Source organism: Vollenhovia emeryi, unplaced genomic scaffold (genome assembly GCF_000949405.1).
Source record: "Vollenhovia emeryi isolate VEMERY1.0 unplaced genomic scaffold, V.emery_V1.0 DF939242.1, whole genome shotgun sequence".
Lineage (NCBI taxonomy): Eukaryota > Metazoa > Arthropoda > Insecta > Hymenoptera > Formicidae > Vollenhovia > Vollenhovia emeryi.
This window is the reverse complement of record NW_011967124.1, coordinates 1-16823: the sequence shown is the minus strand read 5'-3', so window position 1 is coordinate 16823 and position 16823 is coordinate 1. Positions and strand designations below refer to the sequence as shown.

The 16823-nt window shown below is 30.0% G+C and overlaps 4 protein-coding genes across 15 annotated transcripts; all 4 read left to right on the top strand.

Annotated features, from left to right (window-relative positions):
- Positions 1-345: 345 nt before the first annotated feature.
- On the top strand, positions 346-4272 carry LOC105560066. Of its 3 annotated transcripts, XR_001008795.1 has the most exons (10): positions 346-507; positions 774-893; positions 1038-1155; positions 1565-1832; positions 2360-2470; positions 2550-2640; positions 3134-3279; positions 3430-3562; positions 3694-3801; positions 3883-4272. XR_001008795.1 is itself a non-coding variant. In XM_012008826.1 (9 exons), exons 1-9 carry the CDS (start codon positions 364-366, stop codon positions 3748-3750), a joined length of 1188 nt encoding a protein of 395 aa, XP_011864216.1. In that variant the 5' UTR covers positions 346-363; the 3' UTR covers positions 3751-4272. The 3 variants fall into 3 exon arrangements, 2 of the variants coding, with proteins under 2 accessions (XP_011864216.1, XP_011864217.1); XM_012008826.1 differs by having other exon boundaries at positions 3694-4272; XM_012008827.1 differs by lacking the exons at positions 3694-3801; positions 3883-4272 and having other exon boundaries at positions 3243-3279; positions 3430-3519.
- Positions 4273-4690: 418 nt separating this feature from the next.
- LOC105560060 lies at positions 4691-7902 on the top strand. Of its 4 annotated transcripts, none has more exons than XR_001008792.1 (9): positions 4691-5079; positions 5171-5290; positions 5413-5530; positions 5885-6152; positions 6464-6580; positions 6638-6728; positions 6912-7057; positions 7215-7547; positions 7678-7902. XR_001008792.1 is itself a non-coding variant. In XM_012008809.1 (9 exons), the coding sequence occupies exons 1-9, from the start codon at positions 4939-4941 to the stop codon at positions 7420-7422; spliced, it is 1146 nt and encodes a 381-aa protein (XP_011864199.1). In that variant the 5' UTR covers positions 4691-4938; the 3' UTR covers positions 7423-7902. The 4 variants fall into 4 exon arrangements, 3 of the variants coding, with proteins under 3 accessions (XP_011864199.1, XP_011864198.1, XP_011864197.1); XM_012008809.1 differs by having other exon boundaries at positions 5885-6028; positions 6092-6152; positions 7215-7902; XM_012008808.1 differs by having other exon boundaries at positions 7215-7347; positions 7450-7902.
- On the top strand, positions 7900-11856 carry LOC105560061 (odorant receptor 4-like). Of its 3 annotated transcripts, XM_012008813.1 has the most exons (9): positions 7900-8344; positions 9157-9276; positions 9414-9531; positions 9838-10102; positions 10667-10783; positions 10853-10943; positions 11146-11291; positions 11365-11676; positions 11790-11856. In XM_012008813.1, exons 1-8 carry the CDS (start codon positions 8201-8203, stop codon positions 11573-11575), a joined length of 1212 nt encoding a protein of 403 aa, XP_011864203.1. In that variant the 5' UTR covers positions 7900-8200; the 3' UTR covers positions 11576-11676; positions 11790-11856. The 3 variants fall into 3 exon arrangements, with proteins under 3 accessions (XP_011864203.1, XP_011864200.1, XP_011864202.1); XM_012008810.1 differs by having other exon boundaries at positions 10667-10943; XM_012008812.1 differs by lacking the exon at positions 11790-11856 and having other exon boundaries at positions 10667-10943; positions 11365-11497; positions 11576-11648.
- On the top strand, positions 11656-16413 carry LOC105560062. 5 transcript variants are annotated; one of them, XM_012008816.1, is made up of 10 exons: positions 11659-12864; positions 12988-13107; positions 13221-13338; positions 13728-13995; positions 14346-14462; positions 14526-14616; positions 14802-14947; positions 15647-15779; positions 15893-15993; positions 16193-16413. In XM_012008816.1, exons 1-9 carry the CDS (start codon positions 12724-12726, stop codon positions 15944-15946), a joined length of 1188 nt encoding a protein of 395 aa, XP_011864206.1. In that variant the 5' UTR covers positions 11659-12723; the 3' UTR covers positions 15947-15993; positions 16193-16413. The 5 variants fall into 5 exon arrangements, with proteins under 5 accessions (XP_011864207.1, XP_011864204.1, XP_011864206.1 ...); XM_012008815.1 differs by having other exon boundaries at positions 15893-16413; XM_012008817.1 differs by having other exon boundaries at positions 11656-12864; positions 13806-13995; positions 15647-16413.
- The last annotated feature ends 410 nt before the right edge of the window (positions 16414-16823 follow it).

Here is a 16823-nt window from a genome sequence, read left to right as displayed (position 1 = left end):
TGAGAAAGGACAACTGTGTTTGCGCAAATTTTAACCAAGAAATATCACACGAATATTTTTTTTATGGGAAGTAAACATCGGTTGTGAATTTTCCCTCGGTGTCAAATCGATCGATCGCTTAATCGTCCGTTCTCTTTCCGAGTGTATAACGTCGAGCGATCTCACAATAGCAACTTACCTACCTCGCATTACATTTATGCTGAATTAAGCAATTTAAAATTTACATAAAGAAAGAAAAATTCTAAAACACTTGATCGTGTGTATATGCAATTGATTCTTTTACAAAGAGGTGATGCGCTATTCCTCGCAACTTGTTCGTCGCAAATGTATCGCATTCGAATGCGATACATTTCTCACAAAGTGATGATCTGTATCGTGACCCAGCACTTCAGTTGGAATCGGTTTATTTTATTGTTAATTGGCTTATGGCCTTATCACCATTCGAAACTAATTCAGCTGCAGATAATCTTGTGCCTTGGTATTTTGATTAGTTGTGTCGTGTATCAAGTAAGTCCACATTTTCAATCGTATTTCTTGTTACGGTGAGACTGTACGCAATATTATTTTAAAACTTGTATTTATATATTATGTATTTATTTTTATTAATAATTTATAATGAAATTAAATATTAATATACTTTATTGTAATTATTAAATTTTGTTGGTGTGTACTGTTATGTATGCTAAAACAGATTATTACACTTTTCAGTACTTAATTAAATAATGAAGTAGCTTTCTTAATGCTAGTTTTTTAAACATGTTTATTAATTATAGCTTGCAGTATTTATTTCTGAAGAATGTACTGTCGATCTTATCCTTAAGGTTATCTCCATGGTATTATTTTTTTCTATGTATGTAATTGAATACAACAGTTTCCGTGTTAACAGGCAAGCTGTAAGTTTGTTTTATTTTTCAATATATTATATATAATTAGATGAATATTGTTGATACAAGTTAGTTGCATTGTAAATTTGTAACAAAATTATTGTTACAAATTTACAATGAGATGAATGTTGGAAACTATTTTTGACACAATAGATAAAATGGTCATTGGAGCACCTTCAGCATATCTGTAACGAACTGAAAGACGAAAAAGAAATCAATATTATGAAGAAGTGCGGGAACAACGCGAAACGTTGTACGTTTCTATTCATAAGTAAGAAAATATATTGACATCTAGTACATGTTGTAAATAAATTATAATAAAAATTAAATCATTAGCCTGATTAACTACGTGAGCATTTTATTAAAACATTTAGTTATTATATTCTACATAACAGAATGCAAAATTAACATATATATATATAAAATATGAGAAAAACATACACAATAAAAATACATTTCTTCATAATATGTGCTTTATAGTATGTACTTTACTCTAATTCGTATATTAAAATTGAAAAACTTAAATAATAAAAAATTAATGACCATTATTTTACATTAATGCTCCGAAAAAAATGGTAAAAGGGCAATAAATTAAAAAATTTATTTTTAAAATTAATTATTTGTGGAAGAATAACAATCAACGTTCTATATGTATAATAAATTTTTTTAAACAACTTTAGTGTTTCAAGTGTTCAACATAATTGCTATTATATCATTGCCCTGTGTACTATACATTTTTGATATTGTCGTGCACATAAATGAGCATCGTCTAAGTCGTGTGATGCAGATGTTTATACCTAAGCACTTCGTCGGCCGAGAAAATTATTTCTATCTAATTATGCTACATTCGGGCTCAGCGATTATGATAGGAGGGATAATGCTGATTGCATCAGTGACGTTGTGCATAGCATATGTTAAACATGCTTGTGGAATGTTTAAAATCGCCAGGTGAAGAGAAATATATGTAAGAATAAATATAAAAATTATATCATAATTATGCACACAATTGTTTTCGTTATCATTTTGAAATTTATAAACAAATTCCTTAAAAGTCAATCAGTGGATTATCACTGATTGATTTTTAGAGAGAAAGGAAATTGACTATTATAGCCAAATTATCGCTATTGGGCATTGAAGCCATTAAATTTTACTAGTATGGTAAATGATTTTATTATAAAAAAATTTGTTTAATTAGTAAAGTAGGAAAATTATTTTGTTAAAAGAAATAAATTTTATTCTATAATCCATTTTCAGAAAATATATTTTGCTACTACAATTAGATCTGTTTCAATAGTAAAATAAGAATCACTGTTCTTCAATCGGATGTCAAAATGCAAATAATAGGATTCTTTTTAGCGATTTAGATTTTTTATAACAATAATAAAATATATAACGTTATAAAATATGATATGTCAGCATGCGATATTTTCCTGTAATCTCTACAAAGATAATCACAGTACCGACATTCTTTGCAGTTATCGCATCGAGAAGGCAATAAATACGCTGAAGAATGTTAGTTTAAAGAATGAGATTGTAATGTACAGACAATTAATTCATGCCGTAGATATTCATCGTAAAGCTATAAAGTTAGTAATTATAATTACTAGATATATCTAGTAACAATTATACCAATATAAATATAATTATATTCTCTTCTTATTGAAGGTCCACTACACTTTTCTTTTCTGTCTTTCAACAATCGCGTTTCGTCTTAATAATAATTGGAGTAATTACCTTAAGCCTGAATCTTTATGGAGTTAGTTCTTGTATTATTATTAGATACACTTTTAATAAGTTTAAATTGAAAGGAAATTTTATAGTTTTATTTTACACAAGGGGCAGGCAAGAATTAAGAAATGAAACAGTTTGAAGGAGTTAATTGATCGTAAAATTGCCGTAAGAACGTGAGATTTTATTTAAAAGAATGATTATTCCATGTTATAAAATACAAAATTTTTACAATATTCAGAGGAGAGCGAGCTAATAGTTAAGATACATAAGCTACAATCGTAGTCATGGTGGATAACAGACAACATCATGAAACGATTTTTGATATTATACGTGACCTGATTTTGTGAATACCTTGATTAGAAAACGATAGTCTATGTACTAATAATATTTTGCCTACTTGATGAGCATCCGTCAAGAATTTTTTTTTAATTAAAATTGATTTTCTAATTTTTGCTTGCACCTTGCTAGTAAAATGACTAATTGTAAGACAAAATATTAATTTCAATGTTATACTTTAGATTTCTGAAGTTATTTCGTTTGGACGCGATATTCAGGATTTTATATTTCATTTTCTAATTGTAATCGATATTTATATATATATGTTTTGTTTTAACTATGCTGGACAAGAATTTATGGATCATAATAACCACATATTTACCACTGCGTAAGTGATATACCATATATGCTTAAATAAATATATGTATATCAGTAAGTTTTTGAAGTTGAGAGTATAATCGAAATTACGAGGTTGATTCATGACTCTATATAAAAATTATTATTGTATCTCCAATTATTGATTCATTTTCCTTTGTAGATACAATGTTCAGTGGTATATAACACCATTACATGTACAGAAACTAATATTATTCCTGTTGCAAAGAGGTAGCAAAACTGTCAGCCTTAGTTTTGGGACAGTCTTCACATTGTCTTTAGAATTATTTGCAGTGGTAAAAAATTATTATATTATCTATAGCACATTATGTGTGTGTGTGTGTGTGTGTGTGTGTGTGTGTGTGTGTACAGTATGTGCATATAAATATGATATACAGACACGATACAAATATACATTTCGTTCTAGTTGACAAAAGCATCGATAACCTACTTTACTGTTATGTGCTCGATGCAAGCGATGTGAAAATTTTTTATCCAACAATTGCAATTGTGTTTGCAATTTACAGTAGAGTAGGTGAGTAGAAATACATTTTTTGCATGTGTTTGATGGTTGAATAAAATTATTGAAGAAATAACATTTCTTCTGTTTTCCAAGCATAACGCATTCGTGACGTAAGTAGAGAGATAGACATTAGTAGATTTTTATATTAAATAGATTATATGTACATATAATATATTATACCTTTGAAACATGAAGTATCATTTACCTTTGAATGATATTAATTTTAATGAGTAGATTTCGAACGTTTTTGTTTTTCGCGTTTAAATCAGTAGAACATCAGTCACACGAAGTTTGCACAGATGAAATAGTACATATGTATCGTTAATAACACTGATATTACTTTCCTGTATAGTTCGCGTTGCTCTGTTTTAATAATCACAAATTCACGGTTGCTTAAGTCTCGATAACGAATCTCTATCTACTTTTTGCTTTAAAGATTTCATTTATGGTATTATAAGAGCTATAACGGGTAAACGTGTGATACATCTGTACGTAATATGCTCCAACTAAAACACATATGTTCTTTGTGTTTTGGAGAACATTATTAATTTTTCAGTAATGTAGAACTAGAAGTGTAAAAAGGTCTTTATACTTGTAGTATCAAAAGCTCGAAGAACTACATTTTGTATAATATTTTTTACGTAGTAGATTGTTATACCTGTACTTTATTGGTGGTATTTATATACAGTTAACACAACATAAGAAAAATGAATCGATATTGTTCATAAAGAAGAAAGAAATTGCGCGAGTGTACACGATGGAGCGCATAAGTAAAGTAAAAATATATGTATAAAATACCGTTAAAATGAGAAACAACTGTGCTGATATGAACTTCGATGAAGAAGTGTCGCGTAAACATTCTTTTTATTCGGAAAGTAAACATCGGTTGAATTTTCCTCGACATCGTATCGATCGGTCGTCTAATCGCTCGGTTTTTCTTTCTCGTGTAAGAACATGAAACACAGCAAGTGTTCCAATCTCACGATGGCAATTTGTCTACCACCTCGCATTATATTTATGCTAAATTAAGCAATTTAGAATTTATGCTAAAGAAGAAAAATTGTAATATTCTGGATATTTGAGAGAGTGGGACATGCAAATTCTTTACGACGTTCACGCGGTCAAACGCGTACCGTTTCTCGTAGAGTGATGATCTGCGTCAAGAGTCACTTTAAATTCAATCGGATTCTTCTGCTCTCGATTGGCTTGTGGCCTTATGAACGAACAAAACTCGTTCAACTTCAGGCAGTTTTGGTTTTTATTCTTTTGTCTAGCAGTGTTATACATCAGGTATATCCATGTCTGTGTAAAACAGTTTATTATTTTCTATTTCTGAAAATGTTTGCAATGGTAATTTTTTAAATGAATTTATTAATTTTAGCTTGCAACGCTTGTATTTACAAAATGCACTTCAGCTCTTATCATCAATGTTCTCTCTATCGCATTGTACTTTAGTACGTTTGCGATTTTATACCATTCTTTTTGGATTAACAATGATGCTGTAGGTGGTGCTTCTACTGTGTTTAAATTCAATATTTTCAAAAACTTAAGTTTTATACATGAGGCATTTTTTATAAATTTTACGATATTAAGTAACGTTAAAAATAATTATTTTTATAATAGATGAAGTGGTTATTAGATAAACTTCAGCATATTTGTAACGATCTAAAAGATGAGAAGGAGATCGCTATTATAATAAAATATGGAAACATCGCGAAACGTCTCACGGCTTTATTCACGTGTAAGCCAACATTTAACATTTAATCATTTACTCAAGCGAAATATAATAGTTAGTAATTGTCAGAAAATCGCATAAAACGTATTATTTAATTTAATATATTGAAGGATGTCGTAATTACAAAAATATTAAAAACAAATTAGAATGAAAGAAATATTGAGAAGAATAGAATAAAATTATATTATCACGATAAGAATTTTTGTTTCTATTATATTAAAAGTAGAAAAATTAATTTAATTGAATATTTTTCAATCATTAATTATTAATTAACACTGAGGTTCTTTGCACAAAACAGTTTATAACGATATTATTTAGAAGAATATGAAGTAATGTTTAAAAAATTTTTTATGTTTTTAGTGTGTCATGTGTGCAACATAAGTTCTATAATATTATTATCAGGTTTATTGTATTTTCTTGAAGCTGTTTTGTTCGTAGAAGAGTCTGATTCGTATCACTTTTTTCAAAAAGGGTTGCCCAAGTTTATTATCGGTCGAGAAAACTGTACGTATTTAATAACGTTGCATTTTTTTGGAGCTGGTTTTATAGGAGGTACTGCTGTACTAGCAGTAGGAATGATGCTTGTGTCATACTTCAAACATGTCTGTGGAATATTTAGAATCGCCAGGTGAAGAAATAAGTATAGACATAAATATAACTTTTTCACCATAAACATAATTTTATTTGGTACTTCTTAAATAATTTCATACGGAGAAAAATGATCTTTTTGCAGGACAATCTATTTTAGTAGAATAAATGTTATTGTGTTGTTAACAAAATAGTTTATATTAAAATTATTGTGAGCATATTAGTTTTTTTATAGCTTTTTTGCCGTCTCCGTAACGATGGGGGAAATTTATTACGACATTATAAAATATTTTGTAACAACTAGTTGGTTCGATTTTTGTCTGCGTAATTACGACAAAAAGTTTTTTACAGTTATCGCATTGAAAAGGCAATGGCGGTAAATATGCTGAAAAATATTAGCTTGGAAAACGAGATTATAATTTGTAAGGAAATAGTCCACGCTGTAGATATTCATCGCAAAGCTATCAAGTTAGTATTTATGTAACAATAATTATAAATATATGTAATAATATTTTTTTTTCGAAGGATCTCTACACTTTTGTTCTCTACTTTTAATGGACCGCTATCCTTATTGTTGTTAGTTTTTGTGATTTGTTTGAGCTTCAATCTTTATAGAGTGAGTTCTTACGGTATTATATATATTTTTGGATGACTATTTGGACTTTGAGTTTGTAATGTTAAATTTGGAAGAGCCGTCTGCAATATAATATCTAAATTGAAACATTTTCGTTGCAACCTTGTCCACAATAATTTATTATAATATATACATAAAATATTAATTGCTATGCTTATATTTTAGATATCTGAAAGCATATCACGTGAGAACAACATCGAACAATGTCTTATTCATTTTGTAATTATAATTGGAATTTTTCTGTTCTTGTTTGTAACCAATTATATCGGACAAGAAATGACTGATTACAATAATCACGTATTTTTTACGGTGTAAGAATTACTGTACTCACAAATATACACGAGTAAATTTTTTTTATTATGGAAAGAGAGAGAAAACTTAGTTTCCTTTAGTATCTGTTTACTCATAGCGAAAATTGATACTTGATCTTTTCAAATTTTCGATGGTTGCTCAACTGTTACTTTCTAGATACAATGTCCGGTGGTACGTAGCACCTTTGCATGTACAAAGGTTGATACTGTTTCTCTTGCAAAATGGCAGTAAAGCTTTTCACCTATGTCTTGGCGGAATGTTTTCAGGTTCCATCGAACTTTTCGCCACGGTAAAATATCACTTTATATCGTATGTTATGTTTAACACATTGTGTATAGGTATTCGAGCTTCGGCACAGATATAATATCGTACAAGCTGCATTGCATTCTAGTTAACAAAGGCATCGTTGTCCTACTTCACTGTTGTATATTCTATGCAACATTGATATAAAAAATATATCATCTGATAGCGTAATTTGCTGTAAAATAGGTAAGATTTAAAACAAGTAAATGTATGGTGTGCGTAATATGTCAGTTGTATGTTATTGTAGAATGTGTCAAGGAAACTTATTAAACGTTTTAATATGCTCTGCGAAAATATGTGTGTTTAAATATTTTAGATATAACTAGTATGGACAGTTTGATGACTTGCAATTTGTAGTATTCTGTACCTTATTAAAAATAATTACATACCTAACATGTTAGTTTGCAATGCCGGTATTGATGTTCCTCTTAGTCGACAAATATGTATGTTATACGAATGTATGCAATGAAATGAAATGAAGCACGTGAAACGGTCGTCGTGAGAAAAGACAACTGCGTTTGCGCGGGCTTCGGTTAAAAACTCATGAGTGCTTTCTATGGGAAATAAACGTTTGTTGAATGTCTCTTGGCGTCAAATCAATCGATCGCCCGTTCCTGTCCGGGCAGAAACATTAATTTGCGAGTGTTTCGATCTCACGGTAGTATTTTCTCTACCGTCTCGTATTATGATTCTGCTGAATTGGGCAATTTGGAGAAATTGTAGAATTTGTACTGAGAATAGAAATTTGAAAATAAAATATTGATATCTCGTAAGGGGGAAAGAATTCTCGTCGAGTTCTTTGTGCGTCAGTCATACTGTGTTTCGTGTCTCGCATAGTGATGATTTGTGTCACAACTCAGCATTTTGGATACCACCGGATTCTTCTGCTTGCAATTGGCTTATGGCCTTACCAACAATCCAAACTCGTACAGTTTCAACTGATGTTATGTTACGGTATTGTGATCAGCTTTATTGTAGCCCAGGTACAATCAAATTCGTAAATGTATTTGTAGTTATATTATCTTTTAATATTTCATTTTTAGTATTTCACTCTTATAGTACAATGTAATATATAATATTCTTTTTTAAATCATATATTTAAATAATGTATATTTAATAATATCAAAAACTTTAAATTATTGAAATTTATGTGACTTTGTTAAAGATGGATACAACGATTTTCAACAAGACATTTTTAATCTCTATTCAGATTTTAACTTTTGTTAAGTTTCATTGCCTTTTAATAATTCTTTTAGTACATTACATCAAAGGTAGATTTTTTTTGGTAAATTTTGCAACAACTCTTGCATCTGCTCAAATCTTTTTAGTTGTGATTGAAATTATTCTTTCGAAAACAACTTCGCGGCCATCTGTATTTGTGTTTGATAGTTTTATTATCAATTCGAAATTGAGTTTATCAATTTTGCAAAGCAGTATATTATTATACAATTGCTATAATATGTGATAAGATTATGAATTGTTCTTTGCAAATGGAGGAACAATCGATTATTTCAGTGCTCGGAGTTAGTTGTATGTACATTGTGGACAGTTTTTGTAGTGGACGCCCACTGACCCCCAATGCGGCCAATATCGATCGAAGCTCGGCGGCTCAGCTTCGATTGATATTGACGGTATTGCAAGTCAGAAGGCGTCGCCTACGAAATCTGCTCGAAATGTGCAACTAACTCCGAGTACTGGATTATTTTATATCTGCAACTAAATTAATCGCATAAAAAGGCTGTTTTTAATTAAAAAATTATAATAAATATTTTTAAAATAAATTAATTGGTTGTAGTTTTCCGTGTTTATGTCTGCTGAATGCACTGTCAATATTGCCATCAAGGTTCTCTCAACCGCATTATGTTTTACTATGTATATGATTGAATACAACTCATTTCGAATTAACGCTCAAATTGTAAGTTGGTATTGCTTTTGCTATATTCAAGTGAATAATACATAAAATAAATATTCCTGATAAGCCAGACTTTATACAAAGTAACTTTTTTCCAAACGTCCAATGAGGCTAATAAAAAAATAATATTGATACCAAAGGTGAAGGGATTCTTGGAGGAACTTCAGGACATCTGTAATGAACTAAAAGATGAGAACGAAATAGCTATCATAAAGAGATATGGAAACATCGCGAAACGTTATACTGCCATTGTTACGTGTAAGACAGTACCTGATTTGATATTTAATACACATTACAAAGGATAAATTTTTTCAAATCATAATATTGCTTCATTCATGTTTTCTATCTAATACCTATCTTTTTAAATAAATCTATTGAATTGTATACATATGTATAATTCGAACAACTTAAATTACTTTTGCTACTGAGAATTGAATATCTTACAGAATGTTTTATAAAAATAAATGATGAGAGAAATTAAGAAGAGCGAACAACTTTGAGGCGTCAGGATGTATAACGATAAGAACAATGAATTATGTGTCTATTTTTTTTAAACATTTTTAGTTTTTTACATCACCAATTGTACTTCCGTTATTTTACTACCAATTTTACCGTTTATCCCTGGTCTTGGCTTCATAAACGAATCTCGACAACGTCACGCAATAAAAACCGTCATGCCTGTGTACTATGTTAACCAAGAAAAATATTTTTATTTACTTCTGCTGCACGCGGTTACAACCATGCTTATAGGAGGAACTGCATTGGTAGGAACAGGAATGATGCTTATAGGCTACATGAAACATGCCTGTGGAATGTTTAGAATTGCCAGGTGAAAAAATTAATGTGAATAAGTGAAACAGTTGCATGATTGCGAAAAATTTGTTTATTTTTATTTAACATATATTTATGCATGAAAATAATGTTACTGTTGAATATTATTGGATTACTTTGTTACCATATTATCGATATTGTAAATTTTATTGATATACTCGTATATAGATAAGGATAAACTCTTCTCTCTCTCTTATTTTCTTTGATAATAAATTTCTTATGGCATAATAAATTGTTTAACATTTGTATAAAATATTTCATTAACAAAATTGAAAAGTGTGTTTATCAGAAAAAATTTTCATGAAACGCAACATTCTTATCTTTAACAAGTATAACACATATCAATGTATTGGAATAATACTCTTCGATGATAGAATAGGAATCTATTATTTAATTTTTTGACAAGATAATTTATACATCAAAAAGAGTAGTTTTAATAAATTAATGTTTCAAAAAGTTGTTTTCTTTTCGTAACATACACTAAAATGATGAAATTATGCTAGTCAAGTATTGTTCCTTTTATGCAACGAGAACACTATAATTATGAGGAAATTCTTTATAGTTACCGCATTAAAAAAGCATTGATGGTAAATATGGTGGAAAATATTAGCTCAAAGGACGAAATTATAATCTATAAAAAAATAATTCTGGCGATAGATATCCATCGTAAAGCTATCAAGTTAGTATTTTTCCTACTAATATTTAATAACATAAAGAATAATATTTTTAATTTTTTAATTTGTTTAAGGTTCTCCGAGCTTCTGTTTTCTAACTTCCAAGGATCACATTTTTTGGTGATAGTAGTTGGTGTTATTTGTTTGAGTTTAAATCTTTATGGAGTGAGTTCTCGCATTAGTAGTTGTATTTTGATGTGAACAGTATGATATATTTACAATATCAAAATTACCGGAATTTTATACAATATTGAAAGATCTGTACGCGGAAAAAAGTTTTTGTAACTTTGTGTAGACGTCAAACTTTTAATTATGAAATGTAAATTTTTTAACGTATTACGATTCCGATAATTGCACTATATTTTAGATTTCTGAAACTGCAGCACTTAGAGGTGATACCGAACGATTTGTAATACACCTTTTAATTATAGGTGTAATGTTTGCATACTTATTTATAGCTAATTATGCTGGACAAGAAATTACGGATCATAATGACCACGTATTTTCTACAGCGTAAGAGACGATACATTCTATAAATTTATTTCTATTATTCAATTGTTTTGTTATGCAGATTTTTGTTTTATAGCTACAATGTTCAGTGGTACATAGCACCATTACATATACAAAAACTAATATTATTTCTCTTGCAAAGAGGTTCTAAAACTCTCACTCTGCAGCTAGGCGGAATATTTATATTGTCCTTAGAATTTTTCGCTACGGTAAAAATTAATGTTGAATATTACGTGATATTTTTTTTTATTCACGAAACAGATTACATGAGCTGTATTTTATTCTAGTTAACAAAGGCATCGATATCTTATTTCACCGTTGTCTATTCCACGCAACAATAATGCGAAAATTTACTATCCGACAGTGATTATCATTTTCATTACAATAGGTAAGTTTAAAAGTAAATTTATTCTCTTATGTGTTACTATCTTGGATGAAGTTACCAAGGATATATAATGTTTCTTACTTTTAAATCGTAACGCGCGCTGTCTGTAACGTAAGTATAAAGAGAGATATTAGTTGATTTACATGTTGACTCGAGAATGCTTAATAATTATGAAACAGTTTTCACTTTTGCCTAATGTTAATTTGAATAAGAAACGTTTCCACATTAGAATAAGTTTCCACGTAGAATAAAAGATCGCTTATGCAAAACTTACACAAGATAACACATACTGTACATCTTGTCCGCACTTACTATATATGTATATCCGTTGCACTGTTTGGATAGTCAAATCACAAATTTATAGATATCGAGTTTTGATAATGGACGTATACACTTGTTGTCAATAAAGTATTTTATCACAAAACTAGTTCGTGCTGTATCATAAAAGACATATCTTCGATGACTCATGTTCTCCTACGTAATACGAATGTGAATTCTTTCTGAGTCAAAGAGCTTTAGCAAGTAGTAAGGTATTCCAAGATCTGCATTTGGATTGCTTAGTACTTTATTAGTGACAATTGTAACCGATGTATATTATCTCGGTAGTACATAAGACCGAAGAATCTGTGTTACCCTTAAAAACGAAAGGTATCGCACGAGTGTACACAACGGAATAAAGTATAAAACTGTCACGATGAGAAAGGACAACTGCGCTTGCGTGAACTTTGATGAAGAAGTGTGGTGTAAGCCTTCTTTTTACGGGAAATAAGCATCGCAGGTGACTCTCCCTCGACGTCTTCTCTATCGATCGCTTAATCACTCGTACTTTTTTCCATGCAAAACGTGCGTTTCCATCAAACTGCGAGTGTCCGAATCTCATGATGGCAATTTGTCTACCACCTCATGTTAAATTTATGCAAAATTAAGCAATTTTGAATTTACGCTGAAGAAGAAAAATTATGTAATATTCTGAATATTTGAGAGAGTGGGATATGCGAATCTTCTTCAGTACGTTTTTGCAGTCAAACGCGTACTGTTTCTCGTAGAGTGATGATTTGCATCAATACCTATTTTAGATTCAATCGGATTCTTCTGCTCTCGATTGGCTTGTGGCCTTATAAACGAACAAAACTCGTTGAATTTCAGGCAATTTTGATTTTGGCTTTTCTGATTTTCTGTATTACATACCTGGTATGTACATCCATATGTGCAACTGTGTTGTTGTTATACAGCTCAATATTTTAGATTTCTAATTAGTTAATTAAATAGAAGAATTTTGTAGTGTTAATTTTGAAATAAATGGTTTGGTTTTAGTTTGCAACATTTGCATTTACAAAATGCACTCCAGCGCTTGTCATTAATGTTCTTTCTATCGCCTTACTTGGTATTATATACGCGTTCTCATATCATTCTTTTTATGTTAATGTTCATACTGTAAGTTATATTTAAATTTAGTATTTTCAAACATTGAAGCTTTTTTAATATAATACATAACATGTTTTCTAAATTTAACGGTACGTTGTTAAGAAGAATTATTGGTATAATAGATAAGGTGGTTAATGTATAAACTTCAGCATATTTATAACGATCTAAAAGATGAGAATGAGATCGCTATTGTAACAAAATATGGAAACATCGCAAAACGTTTCACGGCTATAATGATGTGTAAGACAACATTTATTAATATTTAATCACTTATGAAGCGAACTAGTTTGCGATCGTCAGAAAAATCGCCTTAACCATTTTACTATTTATGTTAACATATTAAAGGATGTCGCGTAAGTAAAAATTTTAAGAATAAAATGGAATGAAGGTATATTAGCACGATAAGATTTTTTTGTTTCCAATTATTATATTAATATTAATATTAATATAATAATTGTATTATATTAATAGTTGAATAATTAATTTAAATGATAAATTTGGACACTTTGAGATTATTAGCTTGCATTAACATTGTGAATTGGTTAATGCACGAAATAGCCTGAAACAATATTATTCGAAAAAATAAGAGAAGCAATGTTGTAAAAAAATTTCTTCTTTTTATATCTTAGTGTTTGAAGTTTGCTGTGTAATTACTATCCTGTTATTGACGTTTTTACTGCAATTTCTTGATACTACCTTGCTCGTAGACAAGTCTGAATCACGTTACGTTATGCAGAAAGTTATACCTAAGTACTTCATTGGGCGCGAAAGCTTTCTATATTTAATAATTCCGAGTTTATTCGCATCTGCTTCTATAGGAGGTACTGCTGTAGTAGCAACAGGAATGATGTTTGTGACATACCTCAAACATACCTGTGGAATGTTTAGAATAGCCAGGTGAAGGCATGAGTATAGAAGTGATGTCTATAATAATTATTTGATTGTATAACGTAGTTCTCTGTTGCTACTTAATTCAGTAATTTTATATGGAGAGTAATCTTATTACAAGTGTCTATTTGGTAGATCATATATTATTCTACTAACACATGTACTCGTATATGTGTTTTGCGATTTTTTAAACATATAGTGTAAAGGAAAACTATTTTGAACATATCACTTTTTTTAACTGGCCTTTTTCGCTTTTCTTATAACGATTGAAAAAATTTCTTTCGGCAATATAAAATATAAAAACAAATCATTTTTCTTTCTGTGTTTGGGTAATTGTGCGTAACAAAAAAATTTTACAGTTACCGCATTGAAAAGGCAATGATGATAAAAATGCTGAAGAATGTTAACTTGGAAAATGAGATTATAATTTATAAGGAAATTGTACATGCTGTTGATATTCATCGCAAAGCTGTCCAGTTAGTATTTATTACCTAACAACAATTATAAATACACGTAATAATATTTTCGTTTTGTTGAAGTTTCGCTATGCTTGTGTATTCCACCTTTAAAGGATTACTATGTACAGTAACAGTAGTTGGAGTAATTTGTTTGAGCTGCAATCTTTATAGAGTGAGTTTTTACGTTCGTAGATGTAATGTTAACGTAATATTAAATGATTCTTTTGACTTTGACTTTGTAATTGAAAGGATTATTAACATCGTAATATCTAAATTAAAAGATTTTGTTGCAACCTTGTCTAGAATAATTTATTGTAATATATATGTACGTAATACATTAATTACTTTATGTTTTAGTTATCTGAAACTATGTCACGTGACGGCGAGATCGAGCAATGTTATATGCATCTTCTAATTACCATTACAATTTTTATAATCTTGTTTATATCCAATTCTGCCGGACAAGAAGTTACCGATTACAATAATCACGTATTTCTTACCGCGTAAGAATTACCGACGTGAACTTGGCGCTCGACTTTATCAAAAGATATAATTTAATATAGTGTAGTCCATTTTTATTTCGTTTGAACCTATTTACACCATGTGTTATTTTGTTTGTATCTTAAAGACTAAAAAACACAAAGTGATTACAATATAGTCAGTACCAAACTTTAAGATATTTTTAGCCTTATGTCCAAACAGTTAAAAATATTGAAATTTTAAAATGCTGTAATATACATTGAAAGTTATTCATCGTTGCTCGGCGTGAATAACGTTTTTTTCTAGACTCCAATTGTCTGTCAGTGATTAAAGTATTGTCCATTTCTGTAGTATGTTAAAATAATGTAATAATTTGACGAGTTAGAATTTCTCAATTAAAATTGGTTCAGACAAAATGCCTCTACTTAATCTTATAGATGATGGCTTGAACACCTAATATTGCTCGTGTTTAGTCTATGATCTTTTTAACTCTCTTCATTTATAACATATATAACGAGATTGTCGGTTATCTTATTTATTAAGTTTAATTCATTTTTCTAAATCCTAGCGCCAAATTCACGTCGATATAAGAATTATTGTAGATTTTCTGTTGAAAAGAGAACTTGGTTAGCTTTAAAATCCACTTACTCATAGCAAAAATTGGTAGAGAGATTTCTAATCTTTTCCAATTTTTAATTACTTGTCTAGTTGTTACTTTCTAGATACAAAGTTCAGTGGTACGTAGCACCTTTGCACATACAAAGGTTGATACTATTTATCTTGCAAAATGGCAGCAAAACTTTTCGTCCGTCTATTATCGGACTTTTTTCATTTTCCATCGAAATATTTGCCTCGGTAAAAAATAATTATATATATTGTATGTTACGTTTAACATATTGTACATATTCGACATTCGGCACAAATAGTATCGTACAAGACATTCTTTTCGAGTTCACATTATATTCCAGTTAACGAAGGCATCGTTATCCTACTTCACCGTTATATATTCCATGCAACAGTGAAAGTATATGTATCATCTGACAGCGTTTTACAATTTGCAATGTAATAGGTAAGGTTTAAACAAGTAAATATATACGTGAAATATAGTTGGTTTAATACATCGAGGAAATTTATTAATACGATTTAGTGTGATCTGCGCGAGAATATTTAAATCTTTTAGGTGTCGCTAGTGAACAGTTCGATGATTTGCAGTTTACAATATTCCGTATTTTATTAACTATTTAACTAATGTATTGTTAACCCTATAGGTAAAGTTCTTGATGGAACAACTTCAGCATATTTTTAACACGTTAAAAGATGAGAACGAAATCCCTATCATAAAGGAATACGGAAATAATGCTAAGCATTTTACGGCTGTTATAACCTGTAACATATTTAATATATGTTTTTGTAGGGGCGAGATAAATAGATTATCTAGTAAATGATAGATAATAAATAGAGAATCCAATAAAAGTTTAATTATACTAACTTAGAGTTAATTATTTTTAATCATCGAACCTGGATTTGACTAGTATATTTTTATCCGAATGCAGGTACAACGTTCGGTGGTATGTAGCACCTTTGCATGTGTTCAAGTTTTAATACTGTGTCTTTTGCAAAGGGGCAGCAGAGTTGTTACCCTGAATGTTGGCGGATTGTTCGTAATGTCTCTGGAGCTTTTCGCCAAGGTAAAAATTATCAAAACTTATCCTTCGCCGCGCACCGCCTCGACTGGCGGCCGATGGGCGGACGCGTCTCACCGCGCGCTCACGCTTGACAGTAGGTCAGGTCAATACACGTCTTAATTTAGCGGAACAATGGAATGAAGTATAAAACTTCCACGATGAGAAAGGACAACTGCGCTTGCGTGAACTTTGATGAAGAAGTGTGGTGTAAGCA

What these genes read in the sequence shown, in the direction of transcription:
- LOC105560066 (XM_012008826.1), top strand. Translation starts at nt 364, where the DNA reads ATGATCTGTATCGTGACCCAGCACTTCAGTTGGAATCGGTTTATTTTA. An exon ending in AACCACATATTTACCACTGC is followed by an intron (nt 3,280 to 3,429) that starts GTAAGTGATATA and finishes TTTCCTTTGTAG; the next exon opens with ATACAATGTTCAGTGGTATA. An exon ending in CTTTAGAATTATTTGCAGTG is followed by an intron (nt 3,563 to 3,693) that starts GTAAAAAATTAT and finishes ATTTCGTTCTAG; the next exon opens with TTGACAAAAGCATCGATAAC.
- LOC105560060 (XM_012008807.1), top strand. Translation starts at nt 4,939, where the DNA reads ATGATCTGCGTCAAGAGTCACTTTAAATTCAATCGGATTCTTCTGCTC. An exon ending in CTAGCAGTGTTATACATCAG is followed by an intron (nt 5,080 to 5,170) that starts GTATATCCATGT and finishes TATTAATTTTAG; the next exon opens with CTTGCAACGCTTGTATTTAC. An exon ending in TCTCACGGCTTTATTCACGT is followed by an intron (nt 5,531 to 5,884) that starts GTAAGCCAACAT and finishes TTATGTTTTTAG; the next exon opens with TGTGTCATGTGTGCAACATA.
- LOC105560061 (XM_012008810.1), top strand. Translation starts at nt 8,201, where the DNA reads ATGATTTGTGTCACAACTCAGCATTTTGGATACCACCGGATTCTTCTG. An exon ending in TTATACTGCCATTGTTACGT is followed by an intron (nt 9,532 to 9,837) that starts GTAAGACAGTAC and finishes AAACATTTTTAG; the next exon opens with TTTTTTACATCACCAATTGT. An exon ending in GGAATGTTTAGAATTGCCAG is followed by an intron (nt 10,103 to 10,666) that starts GTGAAAAAATTA and finishes AATTCTTTATAG; the next exon opens with TTACCGCATTAAAAAAGCAT.
- LOC105560062 (XM_012008814.1), top strand. Translation starts at nt 12,724, where the DNA reads ATGATTTGCATCAATACCTATTTTAGATTCAATCGGATTCTTCTGCTC. An exon ending in TTTATGTTAATGTTCATACT is followed by an intron (nt 13,108 to 13,220) that starts GTAAGTTATATT and finishes TTGGTATAATAG; the next exon opens with ATAAGGTGGTTAATGTATAA. An exon ending in ATTCATCGCAAAGCTGTCCA is followed by an intron (nt 14,463 to 14,525) that starts GTTAGTATTTAT and finishes GTTTTGTTGAAG; the next exon opens with TTTCGCTATGCTTGTGTATT.